The sequence below is a fragment of the Oncorhynchus kisutch genome, linkage group LG4, assembly GCF_002021735.2.
Source record: "Oncorhynchus kisutch isolate 150728-3 linkage group LG4, Okis_V2, whole genome shotgun sequence".
Classification (NCBI taxonomy): Eukaryota; Metazoa; Chordata; class Actinopteri; order Salmoniformes; family Salmonidae; genus Oncorhynchus; species Oncorhynchus kisutch.
This window is the reverse complement of record NC_034177.2, coordinates 7,405,602-7,420,601: the sequence shown is the minus strand read 5'-3', so window position 1 is coordinate 7,420,601 and position 15,000 is coordinate 7,405,602. Positions and strand designations below refer to the sequence as shown.

The 15,000-nt window shown below is 47.0% G+C and overlaps 1 protein-coding gene across 2 annotated transcripts in view; it reads right to left on the bottom strand.

The window, feature by feature from the left end:
* The window catches only part of LOC109875740 (nuclear receptor subfamily 5 group A member 2), a 162,185-nt gene that overhangs the window by 53,837 nt on the left and 93,348 nt on the right, over positions 1–15,000 (bottom strand). For both annotated transcript variants that reach the window (XM_031822349.1, XM_031822350.1), the window contains one exon: positions 12,242–12,361. In XM_031822349.1, the coding sequence (XP_031678209.1) occupies positions 12,242–12,361 (120 nt within the window). The remainder of the gene's footprint in view (positions 1–12,241; positions 12,362–15,000) is intronic.

The window sequence follows — 15,000 nt, the reverse complement described above, 5'->3', positions numbered from 1 at the left end:
TATTCGGCCCCCTTGAACTTTGCGACCTTTTGCCACATTTTAGGCTTCAAACATAAAGATATAAAACTGTATTTTTTTGTGAAGAATCAACAACAAGTGGGACACAATCATGAAGTGGAACGAGATTTATTGGATATTTCAAACTTTTTTAACAAATCAAAACTGAAAAATTGGGCGTGCAAAATTATTCAGGGTGATGAACTATTGAACTATTTAGCAGTCTTATGGCTTAGGGGTAGAAGGCTGTTGGCATTTCCCCCTTTTTTTTGCAATACAACTTGGAATTAAAATATATTTTTTTGGGGGGGGGGTTTATCATTTGATTTACACAACATACCTACCACTTTGAAGATGCAACATATTTCATTCGTGAAACAAACAAGAAATAAGACAACAAAAAATTTGAGCATGCATAACTATTCACCCTCCCAAAGTCAATACTTTGTAGAGCGACCGTTTGCAGCAATTACAGCTGCAAGTCTCTTGGGGTATGTCTCTATAAACTTGGCACATCTAGCCACTGGGATTTTTGCCAATTCTTCAAGGCAAAACTGCTCCAGCTCCTTCAAGTTGGATGGTGTACAGCAATGGTGTACAGCAATCTTTAAGTCATACCACAGATTCTCAATTGGATTGAGGTCTGGGCTTTGTTTCCCCTTAAACCATTTGAGTGTTGTTTCAGCAGTATGCTTAGGGTCATTGTCCTGCTGGAAGTTGAACCTCTGTCCCAGTCTCAAATCTCTGGAGGCCTGAAACAGGTTTCCCTCAAGAATTCCCTGTAATTAGCACCATCCAACATTCCTTCAATTCTTACTAGTTTCCCAGTCCCTGCTGGTGAAACACATCCCCACAGCATGATGCTGCCACCACCATGCTTCACTGTGGGGATGGTGTTCTCGGGGTGATGAGGGATGTTGGGTTTAAATACCTTTGCAAGGCACTGTATAAAAAAACAATGCCTTCAATTAATTGTGTAAGGGCTAGATTCAATCCATATCGTTGAAGTTCAGCACAGTAGTGCAATTTGAAATTAAAATTTTAAGTTAATTTCCGATTGAGCTGACATGTGCATAATTTACAGTGAATGCAGTCTCCGCTAACGCGAGAACATTGGCTTTAAATTTCTATCCCGCTATAGCGTGGCTCTTCAGCGATACGGATTGAATTTAGCCCCAAATCTTTCAGAATTTGGATTAGAGTGTTCTACTTCAAAGAAAACAGAAAGTTCCTGTCACGTTCTGACCTTAGTTCCTTTGTTATGTCTTTGTTTAAGTTTGGTCAGGGCGTGAGTTGGGGTAGGTCGTCTATGTTCTTTTTTCTATGTTGTATTTATGTGTTTGGCCTGGTATGGTTCTCAATCAGAGGCAGGTGTCGTTTGTTGTCTCTGATTGAGATTCATACTTAGGTAGCCTTTTCCCACCTGTGTTTTGTGGGTGATTGTTTTCTGTCTAGTGTTTTCTGCACCTTTCAGGACTGTTTCGGTTTTCGTATATATTTCACATTGTTATTTTGTATTTTGTTGTTCAGTTAATAAACATCATGAACACATACCACACTGCGCTTTGGTCCGACATTTCATACTCCTCGTCAGAAGAGGACGAAGAATTCCGTTACAGTTCCTTTAAAAAGACAATGTTATTCGAAAGTAGTGGAAACCTGCTGAATAAATGTGTTTGTTCAGAGAATATTTTTTGGAACAATATTTTCACATTTGCCTTTCATGTGCTAGTGCCATTGATATCAAGCAATATCAAAGACGTATCGTGCCGAGGAAATGGCAAGACAATGCTTGTGCATTCATACCCTACTGAACTCAGCCAGTGTTTTCACATGACACCAGCAGTCACGTATCTTGTGTTTGAACCAAAGACAGTTCAGTACAAGACAGACCAAAGAGCTGTATAAATTAGATTTGGGTCATTACATATAAGTTGCTATATCAGATTCCTCCGAAGGCCAATTCCTGACTAAGCTGACAGACAGGAGGGCAGTGAGGGAGGAAGGGGCGGGGACATGTCCTGAAGCTTGTGAATTGCTTACATTTCTATGCTAATCCCCCAGTGACAACAGCAGGCAAAGCGGCAGTTTCTACTATGGACAACATACTGGTGTGTGCTTTTGGTGGTGGTAGTGATGGTGGTTGTGGTAATAGTGGTAGTGGTTATAGTGGTGGTGGTTATAGTGGTGGTAGTGGTGGTGGTAATAGTGGTGGTGGTTATAGTGGTGGTGGTGGATATAGTGGTGGTGGTTATAGTGGTGGTGGTGGATATAGTGGTGGTGGTTATAGTGGTGGTGGTGATAGTGGTGGTTATAGTGGTGGTGGTGGTGATAGTGGTGGTGGTGGTGGTGATAGTGGTGGTGGTGGTGATAGTAGTAGTGGTGGTGGTGGTTATAGTGGTGGTGGTTATAGTGATGGTGGTTATAATGGTGGTGGTTATAGTGGTGGTGATGGTTATAGTGGTAGTGGTTATAGTGGTGGTGGTTATGGTGGTAGTGGTGGATATAGTGGTGGTGGTTATAGTGGTGGAGGTGATAGTGGTAGTGGTTATAGTGATGGTAGGGGTTATAGTGGTGGTGGTGGTGATAGTAGTAGTGGTGGTGGTGGTTATAGTGGTGGTGGTTATAATGGTGGTGGTTATAGTGGTGGTGGTGGTTATAGTGATGGTGGTTATAATGGTGGTGGTTATAGTGGTGGTGGTGGTGGTTATAGTGGTAGTGGTTGGTGGTTATAGTGGTGGTGGTGATAGTGGTAGTGGTTATAGTGGTGGTAGGGGTTATAGTGGTAGTGGTTATAGTGGTGGTGGTTATAGTGGTGGTGATGATAGTGGTAGTGGTTATAGTGGTGGTGGTGGTTATAGTGGTAGTGGTTATATTGGTGGTAGGGGTTATAGTGGTGGTGGTTATAGTGGTGTTGGTTATGGTGGTAGTGGGTATAGTGGTAGTGGTTATGGTGGTGGTGGTTATAGTGGTGGTGGTTATGGTGGTAGTGATTATAGTGGTGGTGGCTATGGTGGTAGTGGTTATAGTGGTAGTTGTTCTAGTGGTAGTGGTTCTAGTGAAGGTGGTTATAGTGGTAGTGGTGGTGATAGTAGTAGTGTTGGTTATAGTGGTAGTGGTGGTGATAGTGGTAGTGGTTATGGTGGTGGTGATAGTGATGGTGGTCTGGTGGTAGTGGTGATAGTGGTGGTGGTGAGAGTGGTGGTGGTGGTGTGGTGGTAGTGGTGATAGTGGTGGTTATAGTGGTGGTGGTTATAGTGGTTGTGGAAATAGTAGTGGTGGTGGTTCTAGTGGTGGTGGTTATAATGGTGGTGGTGGTTCTAGTGGTGGTGGTTATAATGGTGGTGGTGGTTATAATGGTGGTGGTTATAGTGGTAGTGGTTATAGTGGTGGTGGTGGTTATAGTGGTGGTGGTTATAGTGGTAGTGGTTATACTGGTAGTGGTTATAGTGGTGGTGGTGGTGGTTATGGTGGTGGTGGTTATAGTGTTGGTGGTTCTAGTGGTAGTGGTTCTAGTGTTAGTGTTTATAGTGGTAATGGTTATAGTGGTGGTGGTTATAGTGGTGGTGGTGGTTATAGTGGTAGTGGTTATAGTGGTGGTGGTGATAGTGGTGGTGGTGGTTATAGTGGTAGTGGTTATAGTGGTGGTGGTGATAGTGGTGGTGGTGGTTATAGTGGTAGTGGTTATAGTGGTGGTGGTTATAGTGGTGGTGGTTATAGTAGTGGTGATGGTTATAGTGGTGGTGGTTTTAGTGTTAGTGGTTATAGTGGTAGTGGTTATAGTGGTGGTGGTTAGAGTGGTGGTGGTCATAGTGGTAGTGGTTATAGTGGTGGTGGTTATAGTGGTAGTGGTTATAGTGGTGGTGGTTATAGTGGTGGTGGTTCTAGTGGTGGTGGTGGTTCTAGTGGTGGTGGTGGTTCTAGTGGTGGTGGTGGTTATAGTGGTGGTGGTGGTTATAGTGGTTGTGGTTATAGTAGTGGTGATGGTTATAGTGGTAGTGGTTATAGTGGTAGTGGTTATAGTGGTGGTGGTTATAGTGGTGGTGGTCATAGTGGTAGTGGTTATAGTGGTAGTGGTTATAGTGGTGGTGGTGGTTATGGTGGTGGTGGTTATAGTGTTGGTGGTTCTAGTGGTAGTGGTTCTAGTGTTAGTGTTTATAGTGGTAATGGTTATAGTGGTGGTGGTTATAGTGGTGGTGGTTATAGTGGTGGTGGTCATAGTGGTAGTGGTTATAGTGGTAGTGGTTATAGTGGTGGTGGTGGTTATGGTGGTGGTGGTTATAGTGTTGGTGGTTCTAGTGGTAGTGGTTCTAGTGTTAGTGTTTATAGTGGTAATGGTTATAGTGGTGGTGGTTATAGTGGTGGTGGTGGTTATAGTGGTAGTGGTTATAGTGGTGGTGGTGATAGTGGTGGTGGTGGTTATAGTGGTAGTGGTTATAGTGGTGGTGGTGATAGTGGTGGTGGTGGTTATAGTGGTAGTGGTTATAGTGGTGGTGGTTATAGTGGTGGTGGTTATAGTGGTTGTGGTTATAGTAGTGGTGATGGTTATAGTGGTAGTGGTTATAGTGGTAGTGGTTATAGTGGTGGTGGTTATAGTGGTGGTGGTCATAGTGGTAGTGGTTATAGTGGTAGTGGTTATAGTGGTGGTGGTGGTTATGGTGGTGGTGGTTATAGTGTTGGTGGTTCTAGTGGTAGTGGTTCTAGTGTTAGTGTTTATAGTGGTAATGGTTATAGTGGTGGTGGTTATAGTGGTGGTGGTGGTTATAGTGGTAGTGGTTATAGTGGTGGTGGTGATAGTGGTGGTGGTGGTTATAGTGGTAGTGGTTATAGTGGTGGTGGTGATAGTGGTGGTGGTGGTTATAGTGGTAGTGGTTATAGTGGTGGTGGTTATAGTGGTGGTGGTTATAGTAGTGGTGATGGTTATAGTGGTGGTGGTTTTAGTGTTAGTGGTTATAGTGGTAGTGGTTATAGTGGTGGTGGTTAGAGTGGTGGTGGTCATAGTGGTAGTGGTTATAGTGGTGGTGGTTATAGTGGTAGTGGTTATAGTGGTGGTGGTTATAGTGGTGGTGGTTCTAGTGGTGGTGGTGGTTCTAGTGGTGGTGGTGGTTCTAGTGGTGGTGGTGGTTATAGTGGTTGTGGTTATAGTAGTGGTGATGGTTATAGTGGTAGTGGTTATAGTGGTGGTGGTTATAGTGGTAGTGGTTATAGTGGTGGTGGTGGTGGTTATAGTGGTGGTGGTTATAGTGGTAGTGGTTATACTGGTAGTGGTTATAGTGGTGGTGGTGGTGGTTATGGTGGTGGTGGTTATAGTGTTGGTGGTTCTAGTGGTAGTGGTTCTAGTGTTAGTGTTTATAGTGGTAATGGTTATAGTGGTGGTGGTTATAGTGGTGGTGGTGGTTATAGTGGTAGTGGTTATAGTGGTGGTGGTGATAGTGGTGGTGTTGGTTATAGTGGTAGTGGTTATAGTGGTGGTGGTGATAGTGGTGGTGGTGGTTATAGTGGTAGTGGTTATAGTGGTGGTGGTTATAGTGGTGGTGGTTATAGTAGTGGTGATGGTTATAGTGGTGGTGGTTTTAGTGTTAGTGGTTATAGTGGTAGTGGTTATAGTGGTGGTGGTTAGAGTGGTGGTGGTCATAGTGGTAGTGGTTATAGTGGTGGTGGTTATAGTGGTAGTGGTTATAGTGGTGGTGGTTATGTGGTGGTGGTTCTAGTGGTGGTGGTGGTTCTAGTGGTGGTGGTGGTTCTAGTGGTGGTGGTGGTGGTTATAGTGGTTGTGGTTATAGTAGTGGTGATGGTTATAGTGGTAGTGGTTATAGTGGTAGTGGTTATAGTGGTGGTGGTTATAGTGGTGGTGGTCATAGTGGTAGTGGTTATAGTGGTGGTGGTTATAGTGGTAGTGGTTCTAGTGGTGGTGGTTATAGTGGTGGTGGTGGTTATAGTGGTGGTGGTGGTTCTAGTGGTGGTGATTATAGTGGTGGTGGTGGTTATAGTGGTGGTGGTTATAGTGGTAGTGATGGTGGTGGTGGTTATAGTGGTGGTGGTTATAGTGGTAGTGGTTATAGTTGTGGTGGTGGTTTTAGTGGTGGTGGTTATAGTGGTGGTGGTTATGGTGGTGGTGGTTATAGTGGTGGTGGTTATAGTGGTGGTGGTTATAGTTGTAGTGGTTATAGTGGTGGTGGTGGTTATAGTGGTGGTGGTTATAGTGGTAGTGATGGTGGTGGTGGTTATAGTGGTAGTGGTGGTGGTGGTGATTATAGTAGTAGTGGTTATAGTGGTGGTGGTGGTTATAGTGGTGGTGGTGGTTATAGTGATGGTGGTGGGTGGTTTTAGTGGTGGTGGTGGTTAAAGTGGGTGGTGGTGATAGTAGTGATGTTAGTGGTGATGGTGGTGGTAGTGGTGGTGTTAATGGTGGAGGTGATAGTGGTGATGTTAGTGGTGGAGGTGATAGTGGTGATGTTAGTGGTGGTGGTGGTAGTGGTGATGTTATTGGTGGTGCTGGTTAAAGGGGAGGTGCTGGTTAAAGGAGTAGTGCTGGTTAAAGGGGTGGTGCTGGTTAAAGTGGTGGTGCTGGTTAAAGTGGTGGTGTTTATAGTGGTGGTGGTGATAGTGGTAGTGGTTATAGTGGTGGTAGGGGTTATAGTGGTGGTGGTGGTGATAGTAGTAGTGGTGGTGGTGGTTATAGTGGTGGTGGTTATAATGGTGGTGGTTATAGTGGTGGTGGTTATAGTGGTGGTGGTGGTTATAGTGGTAGTGGTTATAGTGGTAATGGTTATAGTGGTGGTGGTGGTGATAGTAGTAGTGGTGGTTATAGTGGTAGTGGTTATAGTGGTGGTAGGGGTTATAGTGGGGGTGGTGGTGATAGTAGTAGTGTTGGTTATAGTGGTAGTGGTTATAGTGGTGGTGTGATAGTGGTAGTGGTTATAGTGGTGGTAGGGGTTATAGTGGTGGTGCTTATAGTGGTGGTGGTTATAGTGGTGGTGGTTATAGTGGTGGTAGGGGTTATAGTGGTGGTGGTGGTGATAGTTGTAGTGTTGGTTATAGTGGTAGTGGTGGTGATAGTGGTAGTGGTTATGGTGGTGGTGATAGTGGTGGTGGTGATAGTGGTGGTGGTTATAGTGTTGGTGGTGGTGTGGTGGTAGTGGTGATAGTGGTGGTGGTGGTAATGGTGGTGGTTATAGTGTTGGTGGTTATAGTGGTAGTGGATTTAGTAGTGTTGGTGGTTCTAGTGGTGGTTGTTATAATGGTGGTGGTGGTTATAGTGGTGGTGGTTATAATGGTGGTGGTTAAAGTGGTAGTGGTTATAGTGGTAGTGGTGGTTATAGTGGTGGTGGTTCTAGTGGTAGTGGTTATAGTGGTAGTGGTTATAGTGGTGGTGGTGGTGGTGGTGGTTATAGTGTTGGTGGTTCTAGTGGTAGTGGTTCTAGTGGTAGTGGTTATAGTGGTAGTGTTTATAGTGGTAGTGGTTATAGTGGTGGTGGTGGTTATAGTGGTAGTGGTTATAGTGGTGGTGGTTATAGTGGTGGTGGTCATAGTGGTAGTGGTTATAGTGGTGGTGGTTATAGTGGTAGTGGTTATAGTGGTGGTGGTTATAGTGGTGGTGGTTATAGTGGTGGTGGTCATAGTGGTAGTGGTTATAGTGGTGGTGGTTATAGTGGTAGTGGTTATAGTGGTGGTGGTTATAGTGGTGGTGGTGGTTATAGTGGTGGTGGTTATAGTGGTAGTGATGGTGGTGGTGGTTATAGTGGTGGTGGTTATAGTTGTAGTGGTTATAGTGGTGGTGGTGGTTATAGTGGTGGTGGTTATAGTGGTAGTGATGGTGGTGGTGGTTATAGTGGTGGTGATGGTGGTGGTAGTTATAGTGGTGGTGGTTATAGTGGTGGTGGTTATAGTTGTAGTGGTTATAGTGGTGGTGGTTATAGTGGTGGTGGTTATAGTGGTAGTGATGGTGGTGGTGGTTATAGTGCTGGTGGTGGTGGTGGTGGTGGTTATAGTAGTAGAGGTTATAGTGGTGGTGGTGGTTATAGTGGTGGTGGTTATAGTGGTGGTGGTGGTTATAGTGATGGTGGTGGTGGTGGTGGTGGTTTTAGTGGTGGTGGTGGTTAAAGTGGCGGTGGTGATAGTAGTGATGTTAGTGGTCGTGGTGGTAGTGGTGGTGTTAATGGTGGAGATGATAGTGGTGATGTTAGTGTGGAGATGATAGTGGTGATGTTAGTGGTGGTGGTGGTAGTGGTGATGTTCATGGTGGTGCTGGTTAAGGGGAGGTGCTGGTTAAAGTGGTGGTGCTGGTTAAAGGGGTGGTGCTGGTTAAAGTGGTGGTGCTGGTTAAAGTGTTGGTTCCGGTTAAAGTGGTGGTGCCGGTTAAAGTGGTGGTGCTGATTAAAGGGGTGGTGCTGGTTAAAGGGGTGGTGCTGGTTAAAGTGGTGGTAGTGGTGGTGGTGATGTTAGAGGTTGGCCCTAGCTTTCATTGTGAATAATGGAAGATAATGAATGGTTTGAGAGGCGATCTTCCCTCCCTGGTCCCCCTCCCTGGTCCCCCTCTCTGATTCACCCCTCCCTGGACCACCTCCCTGATTCACCCCTCCCTGTTCACCGCTCTCTGGTCCCCGTCCCTGATTCACCCCTCCCTGGTCCCCATCCCTGATTCACCCCTCCCTGGTCCCCATCCCTGATTCACCCCTCCCTGATTCACCCCTCCCTGGTCCCTCTCCCTGATTCACCCCTCCCTGGTCCCCATCCCTGATTCACCCCTCCCTGGTCCCCATCCCTGATTCACCCCTCCCTGGTCCCCATCCCTGATTCACCCCTCTCTGATTCACCCCTCCCTGGTCTCCATCCCTGATTCACCCCTCCCTGATTCACCCCTCCCTGGTCCCTCTCCCTGATTCACCCCTCCCTGGTCCCCATCCCTGATTCAACCCCTCCCTGGTCCCCATCCCTGATTCACCCCTCCCTGGTCCCCATCCCTGATTCACCCCTCCCTGATTCACCCCTCCCTGGTCCCCATCCCTGATTCACCTCTCCCTGATTCACCCCTCCCTGGTCCCTCTCCCTGATTCACCCCTCCCTGGTCCCTCTCCCTGATTCACCCCTCCCTGTTCACCGCTCTCTGGTCCCCGTCCCTGATTCACCCCTCCCTGGTCCCCATCCCTGATTCACCCCTCCCTGGTCCTCATCCCTGATAATGAATGGTTTGAGAGGCGATCTTCCCTCCCTGGTCCCCCTCCCTGGTCCCCACCCCTCTCTGGTCCCCCTCCCTGTTAACCCCTCCCTGGACCACCTCCCTGATTCACCCCTCCCTGATTCACCCCTCCCTGATTCACCCCTCCCTGGTCCCCGTCCCTGATTCACCCCTCCCTGGTCCCCCTCCCTGGTCCCCGTCCCTGATTCACCCCTCCCTGGTCCCCCTCCCTGGTCCCCTCCCTGATTCACCCCTCCCTGGTCCCCGTCCCTGATTCCCCCCTCCCTGATTCACCCCTCCCTGATTCACCCCTCCCTGGTCTCCCCTCCATGATCCCCCTTTGGCCCCCCAACACCAGCTGTTCATTAACCAAAATATGCAAACTAGACCTGGTCCTACACCTCCCCTGACTCTGTCCCCCCTTCCCATCTCCTCTCCTCCCCTGTCTCCCTCCTCCCTCGGTCTCCTCCTCCCCCTGTCTCCTCCTCCCTCTGTCTCCTCCTCCCCTGTCTCCTCCATCTCCTCCCTCTGTCTCCTCCTCCTCCTCCTCCCTCTGTTTCTTCGTCCCTCTGTCTCCTCCTCCCTCTGTCCCTCCTCCCCTTTCTCCTCCTCCTCCTCCCCTGTCTCCTCCTCCTCCCCCGTCCCCTCCTCCTCCCCCGTCCCCTCCTCCTACTCCCTCTGTCTCTTCCTCCCCTGTCTCCTCCTCCTTCTCCCCCATCTCCTCCTCCCTCTGTCCCCTCCTCCTTCCTATGTCTCCTCCATCTCCTCCCTCTGTCTCCTCCTCCTCCTTCATATGTCTCCTCCATCTCCTTCCTCTGTCTCCTCCTCCTCCTCCCTCTGTTTCCTCGTCCCTCTGTCTCCTCCTCCTCCCTCTGTCTCCTCCTCCTCCCCCTGTCTCCTTCCCCTCCCCTGTCTCCTACTCCTTGTCATCCCTCTGTCTCCTCGTCCTCCCTCATCCTCGTCCTCCCTCTGTCTCCTAATCCTCCCCTTCGCTCTCCTTTACTGGCCGAGACCTGCTGATAGCCAGCCCTGGCTAATCAAACACAGAGCAATGGAGACAGAGAGCGTTTTGTGTCTGTGTGTGTCTGAGTGCTGTGTGTATGTGTGTGTCTGAATGCTGTGTGTGTGTGTGTCTGAGCGCTGTATGTCTGTGTGTGTCTGAGCGCTGTGTGTGTGTCTGAGTGCCGTGTGTCTGTGTGTGTCTGAGTGCTGTGTGTCTGTGTGTGTCTGAGTGCTGTGTGTTTGTGTGTGTCTGAGCACTGTGTATCTGTGTGTGTGTCTGAGCGCTGTGTGTGTCTGAGCGCTGTGTGTGTCTGAGCGCTATGTGTCTGTGTGTGTCTGAGCGCTGTGTGTGTGAGTGTCTGTGTGAGTCTGAGCGTTGGGAGTGTCTGTGTGTGTCTGAGCGTTGTGTGTGTATGTGTGTGTTTATGAGTGTGAGTATGTGTTTATGTATCTATCTCTGTGTGAGAGCACTGAGATGAAAACTCCCCATCACTAATAACCAGAGGTTAACTTCCTGACCCCTAATAATCAGAGGTCAACTATCTGATCACTAATAACCAGAGGTCAACTTCCTGACCCCTAATAATCAGAGGTCAACTATCTGATCACTAATAACCAGAGGTCAACTTCCTGACCCCTAATAATCAGAGGTCAACTATCTGATCACTAATAACCAGAGGTTAACTTCCTGACCACTAATAATCAGAGGTCAACTTCCTGACCACTAATAATCAGAGGTCAACTATCTGATCACTATTAATCAGAGGTCAACTTCCTGACCCCTAATAATCAGAGGTCAACTTCCTGACCCCTAATAATCAGAGGTCAACTTCCTGACCACTAATAATCAGAGGTCAACTTCCTGACCACTAATAATCAGAGGTCAACTATCTGACCACTAATAATCAGAGGTCAACTATCTGACCACTATTAATCAGAGGTCAACTTCCTGACCACTAATAATCAGAGGTCAACTATCTGACCCCTAATAATCAGAGGTCAACTTCCTGACCACTATTAATCAGAGGTCAACTTCCTGACCACTATTAATCAGAGGTCAACTATCTGACCACTAATAATCAGAGGTCAACTATCTGACCACTAATAATCAGAGGTCAACTTCCTGACCCCTAATAATCAGAGGTCAACTTCCTGACCACTAATAATCAGAGGTCAACTTCCTGACCACTAATAATCAGAGGTCAACTATCTGACCACTAATAATCAGAGGTCAACTATCTGACCACTATTAATCAGAGGTCAACTTCCTGACCACTAATAATCAGAGGTCAACTATCTGACCCCTAATAATCAGAGGTCAACTTCCTGACCACTATTAATCAGAGGTCAACTTCCTGACCACTATTAATCAGAGGTCAACTATCTGACCACTAATAATCAGAGGTCAACTATCTGACCACTAATAATCAGAGGTCAACTATCTGACCACTAATAATCAGAGGTCAACAGACCCTCCTCACCTTGCCTAAATATTAATGCCCTCATCTATTGTTGGAGAAAATTTTTGTTGAAGAGCAACGTTTCGGAAAGACCCGCCCCATCAATAATGAAGTGTTCTTGTCTCACTGACAGACGTGCCGGGCGTTCCCGAGCCGTATTCATAGCAAGCATCCGTTTCTCCCTCTCTGCCAGTTGACATACTGACTGATGAATCACAGGCTGTGTTGAGGGCCTCGTCAGGAGCCTCAGGCGTCAGCCCTCGCAGGCTCCTCTGGGGCACCGCAAAGGTAAATCATAATAGGCTTTCTTCCCCCTACCGCTATGACTCCGCAGGCATGCTTAACCAAGCACTTTATTTATTCACCATTAAGGAGTCTTGTTTGATACTAAAATTTTTTTTTTGATTATTCTGGTCACATTAGCTTATACCTATAAGCGTAATCTATTTTTAATGGAGTGGTGACTGCGAGGGGAGCCAGTGTGGTCGATAGTGTTTTAAAGGGTGTTGATGTGCCCGTGCTGAGTGTCTGATGAGGTCTAGGGGGAGGGTGTGGTGAGAAGGGGAGGGGCGGGGCGGTGTTTTTGGGGAGTCAGGTGACTTACCTGTTGGCCGGTGACCAATAGGATGGAGCCCTCTTTGGCGTGCATCACCTGACGGAAAATGTGGTCGAGGATGAGGAGCTCGCTCCAACAGTTCTGGAGGAGCTTCATTTGGTCGTCCACCTGTTCGTGAGACAAAGGGAGAACAGAGAAAAGAATAGGTCATTTGTTGACGTTGATGCTAATGTAAAATGATGCAAATGATAATGATGCTAATGTAAAATGATGCTAATGCTAATGATGCTAACGATAATGATGTTAATGATAATGGTGCTAATGTAAAATGATGCTAATGCTAAAGATGCTAACGATAATGATGCTAACGATAATGACGCTAATTTTTTTTATTTTAATTTTACCTTTATTTAACTAGGCAAGTCAGTTAAGAACAAATTCTTATTTCCAATGACGGCCTCAAAACAGTGGGTTAACTGCCTGTTCAGGGGCAGAACGACAGATTTGTACCTTGTCAGCTCGGGGATTTGAACTTGCAACCTTTCGGTTACTAGTCCAACGCTCTAACCACTAGGCTACCCTGCCGCCCCAGCCGCCCCGGCTAATGCTAATGATAATAATGTTAATGCTCTGCCAACGTGTCATGCTACGTTTATTCCGCCTTTAAATAAAGGATACAAAACGATACATGAAAACACCTCCATGACAATATTCTTTTAGTGAAAGGTTTTTGGGTGAAGGGAGCTACAACACTTTTGTGGCTTTGACAAGTAGACTGACTAGTGTTGATCAGGTAAGTCAGTCAAGAAAACATTCTTATTTACAATGATGGCCTACCCCGGGCAAACCTGGACGACGCTGGGCCAATTGCACGCCGCCCTATGGGACTGCCAATCACAGCCGGATGTGATATAGCCTGGATTTGAACCGGGGACTGTAGTGACACCTCTTCCACTGAGATGCAGTGCCCCAAACCACTGCGCCACTCGGGAGTCCTATTCCACCGGTGGAATAGTGTGTAGTGGACGGTAAATGCAGTTCATCCCAATGTTTTCAGAAAACTACATTGAAAGTATAGGGAGTATCACTACATCACTCGTAGAAGGTAGACACTCTCACACTATACTGCAGTATCACATAACCGTCGTCCCCTACTTCCCCCTTCCCCGTTCAAACACATCCACACCCCCGTTTTTTTCCCAAAGAGCCCGTGCACGTGCCCGTGTTCGTCAGCATCACTGGTGTTATCTGTTTGTTCAGTGCCACCAGTGGCTGAGTGATTTCCCAGTTCTCAGTGATTAAGTAGCGAGTTTCTCAGCAACAAGGGGGCTGGTGTCTCCCATCGCGGTGACTGACGCACGGTGAAGGTAGTATGATACACTGCAACAACCCATCCATTGTGAACCAGTTATTTCCCAGGGTTCAGCGTGTTAATCATTCCACACCGTAGCCACAAACACAGAACGAACACAGAAAGGACACATTCAGAAGCAAAAGAATGAGGAAAAAAAAGACGGAGATTTCTCTCTCACCCCTCCCCCCCCCCCCCCCCCTTTTCGGCAAACAGTGTCACCCTCGATACTATTTATCTGACTTGCGGGATGACGTTGGCTTTGCAAAACGCTTCGGTTGGTGTTGTTGTGGCGAAATGCTCTTTTACATGAGTCTGAGAGAATCGTTGGGTTAACAGTTGAGGTCTGTGACGTTGCACTCTGAAACATCAATGAGTTTTTACATAAGAATGCAGATCCTTGGTTAACTGCCTGACTAACAGGTACGGTACAATTGGTGGAGAAAGGAATGCTATTATCCATTATGGAACTTTGTAAACGAGGCCATTTGTTTCAATCGAAGAGCTGTGATATCACTGAGCTAATGGATATTCTACTGTACGTTAAAAAAACACCTTATTACCTTGAATGACACTGTGGTAGTTTCAGCGTAACTGTTGTTGAGACTGATTGTTTTGACTGCAGAGGAGGTATTTAGCCTCCACCCACTATAGGCTGAGAGTTCGCCTGGAGGAGCGGGCTATAGAACATGATAGGCGAGACTCAAGACAATACTGTCTGTCTGTCTGTTTGTCTGTCTGTCTGTCTGTCTGACTGTTCTGGTCTGTCTGTTCTGTTCTGTCTGTCTGTCTGTCTGTCTGTCTGTCTGTCTGTCTGTCTGTCTGTCTGTCTGTCTGTCTGTCTGTCTGTTCTGTTCTGTCTGTCTGTCTGACTGTTCTGGTCTGGTCTGGTCTGTCTGTCTGTCTGTCTGTCTGTCTGTCTGTCTGTCTGTCTGTCTGACTGTTCTGGTCTGTTCTGGTCTGTCTGTCTGTCTGTTCTGTTCTGTCTGTCTGTCTGACTGTTCTGTTCTGTTCTGTTCTGTTCTGTTCTGTTCTGTTCTGTTCTGTTCTGTTCTGTCTGTCTGTCTGTCTGTCTGTCTGTCTGTCTGTCTGTCTGTCTGTCTGTCTGTCTGTCTGTCTGTCTGTCTGTCTGTCTGTCTGTTCTGTTCTGTTCTGTCTGTCTGTCTGTATCAACATGACATGTATTCATTCCTCTTTTAATCAAACTGAGATAGGACAAAATACAACGAAGCCGCAGTGACCTTTACCACAAATTCTGACAGTCCTTGTAATTCCTGTGTTTTTTTCTCTCATACGTCCTTTCTGTGGGACGGGTGACTGGAGGTGACATACGACATTATAATGCAGTCAGTAAAACCATCAGGGAGGGAGGGAGGGAGGGGGAGGGTGTGAGGAAGGTGAGGGTGAAGGAGTGTACATCTTACTGTATTTTGATCCCCCATCCCTGTCTCTGTCA